The sequence below is a fragment of the Seriola dumerili genome, unplaced genomic scaffold (genome assembly GCF_002260705.1).
Source record: "Seriola dumerili isolate Sdu_G_001 unplaced genomic scaffold, Sdu_1.0 BDQW01000052.1, whole genome shotgun sequence".
Classification (NCBI taxonomy): Eukaryota; Metazoa; Chordata; class Actinopteri; order Carangiformes; family Carangidae; genus Seriola; species Seriola dumerili.
Window position 1 is genome coordinate 15,135,935 of NW_019174307.1, and position 8,644 is coordinate 15,144,578.

At 39.9% G+C, this 8,644-nt stretch overlaps 1 protein-coding gene across 1 annotated transcript; it reads left to right on the forward strand.

Moving 5' to 3' along the window:
- The first annotated feature begins 1,853 nt into the window (after positions 1-1,853).
- On the forward strand, positions 1,854-8,218 carry LOC111218016 (junctional adhesion molecule B-like). The gene is made up of 10 exons (XM_022740099.1): positions 1,854-1,905; positions 5,095-5,160; positions 5,683-5,793; positions 5,960-6,109; positions 6,840-7,021; positions 7,101-7,209; positions 7,297-7,404; positions 7,857-7,875; positions 7,976-8,030; positions 8,180-8,218. The coding sequence occupies exons 1-10, from the start codon at positions 1,854-1,856 to the stop codon at positions 8,216-8,218; spliced, it is 891 nt and encodes a 296-aa protein (XP_022595820.1).
- The last annotated feature ends 426 nt before the right edge of the window (positions 8,219-8,644 follow it).

Below are 8,644 nucleotides of genomic sequence, written 5' to 3' on the forward strand. Positions count from 1 at the left end.
TCCTTGTTGGCACAAACCACTCACAGCATTTTGTTTTGAGGTTTGTGCAGTAAAGTTTAAAATGATGTTTGGACTGACACTGCTGTCATCAAAGATCACAGTGCATTTAAAGTTGCCCCTTACTTCAATATCTGAGAGAGTTTGTTTATGTAAAACATGTTTGTGAGCAATGATCTGTGTTGTTATGGATGTGTGTGTTACATGACATCAGTGCGTATCGCTCACAGCGCAGCAGCTGGGATTGTTGACTGTGAACAGGTGCTGCAGCTGAGATTTTGTGAGCTAGTATTTCACTCATATTCTCCGTGTGTTTATGCACACGTGCCTGCGTGCATGGCCCCTGTGTGGGTCTTTGTGTGTGCATATGGCCACAGATGTAAGCATGTGTGCACACTGACCACAGTGAGCGACAATGTGCTGTTGTGTGGTGGGAAACCTGATAGCCAAGGACACAGTAGCTCAGCCAGCAGCTGTTTCATCTCTGCACCTCCTATTACACTCATCAATGGTGACATGTGGAAAACTCACAGCTTCACTAACCACAGTCTGCTTCATCGTTTCACCTCCAACTCAGTGGAGGATTAAATTAGTAAAGAAAATAATTTCAGAAAAATGTATCAATAAAGGAAAAACAGATTAGAGATTCAGATTAGAGTGAGGCCTTCACAGTGAACCCTGCTGGATGTCAGTGAACCCTGCTGGATGTTTTATGCAGCAAAAAGCTGCCATATATTACAGGTTTAATGTTCATATTGCCAACGTGATTATTTACCACCAAGCATGAATCAAACATCTGATTCATGTCCATATTCCATATCCAACATCTGGTTCTTTTAGGCTCTTTGTGGTGCCTGTAGATACCAGCACAGTTTTAAGAATGTCAAACTGTGGCTCATGGTAAACCTGGAACTGCATAGATTTATGTTGTATGTAATCTCATAACATCTTTCTTTCTTTCTCTTTCTTTCTTTCTTTCTTTCTTTCTTTCTTTCTTTCTTTCTGTCTTTCTTTCTTTCTTTCTTTCTTTCTTTCTGTTTGACCAGGTAAGATTTTAGTGATGACAACTGTAGTTATTGTGTTGATTTGATGCAGTCCTGGAGGATCTTTTACTTAAGTAAAAGTAGCAACACAGTGTAAAAATACTCAGAAGTCCTGCATTGAACACTTTACTTCCAACAACTGTGAAATGTAGTAAGCATCAAAAGTAAAGTACCCATTATACAGAATGATATAGTACTGCTGTAACCTATTATTCTTTATCAATTATTCATTAATATTTTAGCATTTTAACATTGCAGCTGGTTGAGCGCTAAGAGCTAATGTTACCAATTTAAATACTGCTGTGCAGTTTGATTGAGAAAATTGTGCAATATATTATAAGCTGTCAGCAAAAGAAAGTAGCTGCAATATTTGACTCAGAGATCTAGGGGAGACGTATAAAGCAGCATAACTTTAAGATTTTTATTAATTTAATTTAATAACACTTTATTGTGTCATCCTAATTTCTGGACATTTCAGTTGCATTCTTTTTTCTCATAAAGTCAAATAAACCATTAAAACAAACAAATAAATATCAAGTTTGAACATTGTCCTAATGGTACTGTATGATATAGCTACCACTACCACGGCAGATTAAAGAACACAAAATACACAGAATACCTCCCCTGCTTGCTCTGCCTGCTGAGAGGTTGGTGGTCTCCCGCATGCGCGCGCTCCTCGTCAGTTGTCCAGGATACGCGAACGCGCACTTGCATGCTGCAGATGAAACTTGAAGAAGCTGTGGAGAGTTTGGAGGAAAAACTGGATCCCATCGGACAAACACTGACCTGAGGCCGGATCCCAACTCCTGAAACATGAAGACCATGAAGATGTTGGCGCTGCCTCTTCTCATCACTTTACTGCACAGTGAGTTTGTTTTCTGCTTTTAAAAACTTTATGGGGGAATTTAAACAAAACGTTATTAACGGAAGAAGAAGGTGTGTTCAGCTTTCTTACCATGAGAGACAAACTGCTTAATGTTTTCTGATGAATGAATGTATTTAGGCCAGTTTATGATGTGTACAGGCATCTTTATGTTGAGAAGGACCTTTTTACCTTCTGGTAGCCTTTATTTCAGTCTGTTGTGTGTTTTCACTGGTTACTTTTCCCACTATGGATTATATTGTCTCAGTTAATTTATTCTACTTGAAACATACTTTTTTAAGGTGTGGACAGAGAAAACAGAAAACTAACCTAAAGCCTATCAAAGCTATTAGTTAGGGACTGTACGAAAATGATTGGTGTGGGGAGGGTGGTTGAACCTTATGTTTTAGTTTTTTAAAAAGCAAGACCCTTCACTTTACTGTTAATATTTTATTTGAACCCTCCCCTCGGAAAACAACTACCTCACCCCCAGTATTTCAATAATTGGTGCAACTGAACTTACCAAAAAAGAATTTAAAGAGGCAATTTATAGATTGTGGTGTAGCATATTCTTAATAGTTAAGTGTAAAAGGTTATAGTAAGTTTCATTATTCTTTAATTGATCTATTTTTATGGAGATAAAATATAAATCTGGTTTGAAGAAAAATTAAAAGACCGCCCTGAGCTCTCCCCAAAAACGTCAGACTTCCCTTCCTTCAGTCTTCCTCCATAATATTTTCCATACAGTCCCTTAGAAATTCAGCATATTGATGTGATTTCTGAATAATTTACAAGTTAATTAAAGTGTTTTTATGAAAGAGATATTTTAGTTAAATATTGCATGATTCAAGTGGCTTGTTGCCGCACATTTGCTGAAATGTATGTTGTGTATTGGAGACAAATTGTTTACTGTGATAACTGTTTATGTTTTCAATATGAAGCGAACTGAGGGGGTTTGTTTTACTGATGATTAGCTTACGTGATTGAGCTTTTGCGTAACCCCACAATCAAGGGAGGAGGCGTGATGTATCCAATGACTGCATCAGGGGCTGAGATTGTGCAGGGAGTGGTCGCGGCTGGGCTTCATGTTTACACACTGAACCCGCTCTGATGCCGTTTGAACCCGAGATCCACAGACTGATCAGACACATCACATGGCCCGGCGGAGGAGTTTGCGATCCCACTGTTTCAGTTTGAAGATAGCCCCTGACTGACCCTGCTGTTAATTGGACAGAGATTAAAAGGACCACTTACTATCTGGAAAAATGCATTTGAAGTTGCTGTGGGAATTTTAAAGGGCAGAGGCTGCTCTCCAGAAAACATGCTTTATGTTAATAATTGCAGCTTTGACGTGTGTATGCGTTTTGATCTTTTTTGAATTTCCTCATGAGGACCTCACAGAGATGAAAAGATTGAAATCTTTATCTTCTGTTTGTACAAAGTTATTAAAGAGATCTGTTTGGAATATTTTTGGGCAACATTATATGGATGTTGTTTCAATTGCAACATCCTGTAACTAAAATATGCCCCCCCCCCAAAAAAAAAAACAAAAAGTTAATTACCTACAATCTGAAACACATACATTTGAATATGATTACAAATGTTATTTAAATGAATTTCATTTAAAACCTCAATGACAATGGATAACATAATACTGTATATCCACGAACACATGCATTTTGTGGTCACATGGGTGAAGATCATTTCATTGCAAGGATTCTGATTTAGTGTTAAATCAGACTTAAGTTTAAGTTGGCTGAAGGTCAAAGTAAAGCAAATACTGTGGACAGAGAACTTGGGGTTTAAGGTTCAACCACTGTAGATCCTCACAACTGTGTGTGCTGCTGATGTCTGTGCGTGTGTGTGTGTGTGTGTGTGTTGTGCCAGCTGAGAAGGGTAAGGTTACTGCCATAAAGAGGTGCTTTGTATAAATAAGAGAAGCACGCACGCACACACACACATACACACACACACACACACACACACACACACACAGTAACCGTCTGTGATATACATTAATAGTTCTCAAATATGATTCCCGGATTCTCCATCTACAATCTTCTTGTGAAATGTGTAGTCCTTCCAGTCACAGTTTGAATGAATGTGAGCTGCAGTGGATTCATGCCAAATGTAAGTTTTCACAATATAAAAAGCAGCATAATATTGATCGAAATTTCTCTAATCTGCAGCATAATCCACTTCTCTGCTTCTACTTCCTTGTTTGATCTTCCACGCTTTGTAGCTTATTAAGCCATCCTTCAGTTACACTTTCCTGCTGTGAAAATTTTATTTCCAGTCAAATCTTTTGCAACTAACATGACATCAGATTAGCCACAGTTTATGTTATGTCAGAAGGAAAACATTAACTTTTACAGCCACAGTTCAAGTGAGTATTTGGCACTAATTGTGTGCATGTGGGTGTGTGTGGGTGTGTGTGTGATTGTTTAAGGGACAGATCACTAAAAGAGGTTATCAGGTCAGGCTAAAGTAGCTTGTCGGAGAGTCATCCATCACCTGCATTCCTACACACCACCGCTCCTGGCACCACCAGGATGAGGCTACACACACTATATTTCTGTGTGTGTGTGTGTAATGGTTGGTATTACCATCTTTGTGAGGACTCATTTCAGTTTCAAATCATCATAATAAGGACATTTCTGTGTTTTGAGGATATTCTGGCTGGTCCTCACTTCAGAGAACTGTTTGAAGGTTCAGACTCGGTTTTAAGGCTCAGGTTAAAATTCAGTGTCGCTCAGGACTGGGGATCAGGGAATGCATTACATCAAGTGGGGTCCTCAGAAATGCAGACAGACCAACTTGTGTGTGTTTGCATCTACACAAAAAGCAGGCAGATTTGCACATAATATTCTGTTGTGGGAACTAAAAGTTCTTGTGCTGTTTGTCTACATGGTGAGGATGTGTGTGCATTTCAGTGTTGATCAATGACTGGTATGTGTAGGCAGTGACTCTTCTCTATTCTGTTTACATGTCTGGTTGTACTTCTGGTCTCTGATTGCGCTGGAGTCCAAGACGCCCTGGCAGGCCCTCAGCCTGACCTATAGATATATTGCAGAGAGATGTAATTCTGTTTCTCATCAAGAATGTGTCAAGAAAATGACTTTAAGGTTGTTGTACTTGGTGGTAAAACTGGTTAACGGTTTATAACTTTAACTGATCCTCATATCCCAACAGGCCCTGTCTGTCTGTCAGTTACCGTGAGCAGCAGTAAACCCAAAGTGGAGGTCCATGAGCACACAGGTGAGACTTTCTGTCCCACTATTTTTCACCTCAGAAATGTCTAATGTCATTTGTTGTTCTTGAACATCTGTCTTATCTTTAATGTCTTATTGATTCACCTTGATTGAATTTGTTTTCCGGTAAATTTTGTCATTTAATCCTAAATGAAAAAAAACAAACCACTGATTAAAAACATGTGGGTACATATGACTATGAAAGAAAAACAGTAACATCAGAGATAAGATCTTAGATCCGATATCTGTGTGTTTGTCATTCCAAAACAAATCGTCCAGATCAACAGTCAAAACAATGCAAAACATTTTAAGATTTTTAAACAGATTGACATACTTACACCTTAAATTACAGGGAAAACAGCTGATGTCTCATTTCATGCAAAAAGAAAATGTGGATAAATAAAAAAACAGCAATCACTGAACAGTAAATATGTACTTAAAACCTTAATGTTACTTAATGCTCACCAGGTTTCATAAACACACTTTAATGTAAAAAGTGTGTTTGCTGCTGTGTTTCCTGTCCTCTCAGACGCAGTGCTGGCCTGTGAGTTTAGGACAGAGAAAGATCAGAACCCTCGAATCGAGTGGAAGAAGCGAGGGAAGGGGGTGACATTTGTGTACTTTAATAACAAATTTACTGGTGAGTGACAGATTTTACTGCATATATTCCTCTGACTACCCTGAATTCAAAACGCTGCTTTTCTTGGCATCATCCTTTCATCCTTACAACTTTTAATTCATCCTTTTTTCTTTTTTTTTAGCACTCAGTTAAGCTTTGTCCACCATCTGTCATCTCTCCACCTCAGGTTCATATGCAGGCCGGGCCAGGATAGAAGGAGCGACGTTGACGATACACTCGGTTTCTCAGAAAGACTCGGGGGAGTACCGCTGTGAGGTGACTGCCAGCGAGGACCACGTCAGCCTGGGAGAGGCTATTGTAACCCTCAATGTGCTTGGTATGTGTTTGTGTGAACGTGTGAATATGCGTATACAGAATTGTGCAAAGGTTTTAGGCACTGAAAGTGAACTAAGCTGCAATGCGATCCTTGGATAGTACATAAAGCCCAGCAATAATGTACATACACAATGAAAACACACAAAACCCAACAAGAAAATCCATATATAAAACAGCAAAAGATACAACTTACAAATGATTATGCAATAACCGGATCATTCAGGACAACATCAGTGATCCCTCAATAAAATTCTTTCAGTTTGAGTTTAAAATGATCCCAGTCATGATCCGGTTTCTGTAGAGTTCAACATGTTGATCCTAACTTCTGTGATCACTGACAACAAAAAAAAGCATGTTGCCCTGTTGCCTTTTCAAACCAGGAAGTTGGTTTTGTGTTTAGTGTGTTCAGAGTCACACTATGAAATATGAAGGGTATAAATGATCCCAGTGACAGCTTGATTGGCTCAGTGGTGCTGGCTTTTAATCCAAAGGCTCCAGTTTCCTCTCACAGTTCGAAGACGGTGAGATGAATGAGGCAGATGAATGCATCAATGTGGCATCATAAATTGTGCTTTGATACAATGAATGAATCATTAGACCACTCCACATTCCCTAAACAACAAAATCCAACAACAAAAGTAATATTTAAGTTATTTAAGGTGGATTTGTCCTTTCAGAAAATGACAAATAAATATTCAAACGTACTGAAGATGTGCTCTCTGCTCCCTCAGTGCCTCCCCATGTCCCGTCCTGCGAGGTGCCGAGCTCTGTGTTTGTCGGCTTAGGCCTCGAGCTTCTCTGTAAGGACAAACTGAGCGTGCCTCCTGCCACCTACCGCTGGTACAAAGACAACAAGGCTCTGACGTCCACAGCAGACACTCCTTATAACATCGACACAAACAAGGGCACGCTGGTGAGTGACCACCACACAGTCACACTGCTGTTGCTGTCTACACGTCCCCTCTCACCTTTCTTTTGTCTGTCCTGAGCAGAAGTTTAAGAGTGTGTCCAAAATGGACGCGGGGATGTACCGCTGTGAGTCCTCCAACAGTGTGGGGGCGCCCAAGAGTTGTATGGCCCAACAACTGAAAGTTATGGAATGTAAGTGATTTTGGTAAAACTACTTGTTGGTGTTTACATGTCATGCACCAGAGACTGAAGAAAGAATCTCTTTCCCCCTCCTTCTAGATCCTTTGAATATGACCATTTTGATAGCAGGAGCTGTAGGATTTCTGATGCTCGTCCTCTTCTGCTGCATCTGTGTGTGTGTCTGCCGACGCCAGGGCTGCTGTAAGAGTGAGTAGTGTACTGCTGTTGAATTTGTGTGTGTGTGTGTGTGTGTGTGTGTGTGTGTGTGTGTGTGTGTGTGTGTGTGTGTGTGTGTGTGTGTGTGTGTGTGTGTGTGTTTGTGTGTGTGTGTGTGTGTGTGTGTGTGTGTGTGTGTGAGAGAGAGAGACTTTCATTAGACTACTTTCATATTCAATATGTTACTGAAATAAAATGAACAGAAGTAAAACTATCTGTAATAACTGAAGTGCAGTAAGAAGTGCAATATTTCCTTCTGAAAAGCGATGGACTAGAAGTTGAAAGAAGGAAATACTGAAGTAAAGTACAAGTATCTGACACAATGCGGGTTACTTAAGTAAGTGACTGCCTACACGTAATGAGGGAAATGTCCAACCACAGATATGACTGTACTAATTCTGCTGTTTTCACTGACCTTTCCTCTTTGTTGTGTCTTTGAACAGAGGGAAAGAAAACAAAGAGGTGAGCGTCTCACTCTTCACTCAGACTCTTGTTTGGCCTGTAGCTGTGTGTTATTGACTGATAATGAACTCAGACTGAACTGCCACCCTTTGTCTTTCAGTACCAAGTCCTACAACCCTCCTCCTCCTCCTCCTCCTCCTCCTTCCACCCGCAATGTGAGTGATCAAAGGGATTGTTTTCGTGTCAGGGCTTGTTTTGCTTGCTGTCGTGAATTTGGCTTGCCATTAAATGCTGTTGATAAATTGCTGATAACACTGGTCCCTAGCGACTTAAAGGAAATGGCTTATTGTATGTCTCTCTACAGCTCAAGCACTACAAACAAACTCAGTCCTTCATGATCTGAGAGGGAAACAGTCTGACTTCAAACCATCCAAACTCTGAAGTAAACACTTACTGTTCAGCACAGTGGAAACGTACTCCACCGTCACCTTGCTTTTGGATGTCTGGTCATTGCTGCACTGGACGGACTCACATACAGACATTATGTTCAGATATCGAGCAAAACCAAAGAGTTAATCAAGATTTTTGCAAAAAAACTTGCTGCTTCCTAAACACTGACATTTGTTTGTTGGCTGTTTGGAAAAAGGTTCTTTATGTCCATATCTACCACACACTTCCAAAACTGTAAATGCAAGATTCAGCTAAACTTTTTCAAGCGCTGTGTAATATGTTAATATCATTCACTATCTTCTTAAGTTTAAGATATGTCTCTCTTATGCCACCTATAGGCAAGTTGCTGTAACTATCCACACTGGTAATGCTAAAATCC

Bases quoted from the DNA above. Each gene is read 5' to 3' on its own strand.
- LOC111218016 (XM_022740099.1), top strand. From the start codon at position 1,854: ATGAAGACCATGAAGATGTTGGCGCTGCCTCTTCTCATCACTTTACTG. The intron at 5,794-5,959 runs GTGAGTGACAGA...TCTCCACCTCAG, and splicing joins CTTTAATAACAAATTTACTG to GTTCATATGCAGGCCGGGCC. The intron at 8,031-8,179 runs GTGAGTGATCAA...GTCTCTCTACAG, and splicing joins CTCCTCCTTCCACCCGCAAT to CTCAAGCACTACAAACAAAC.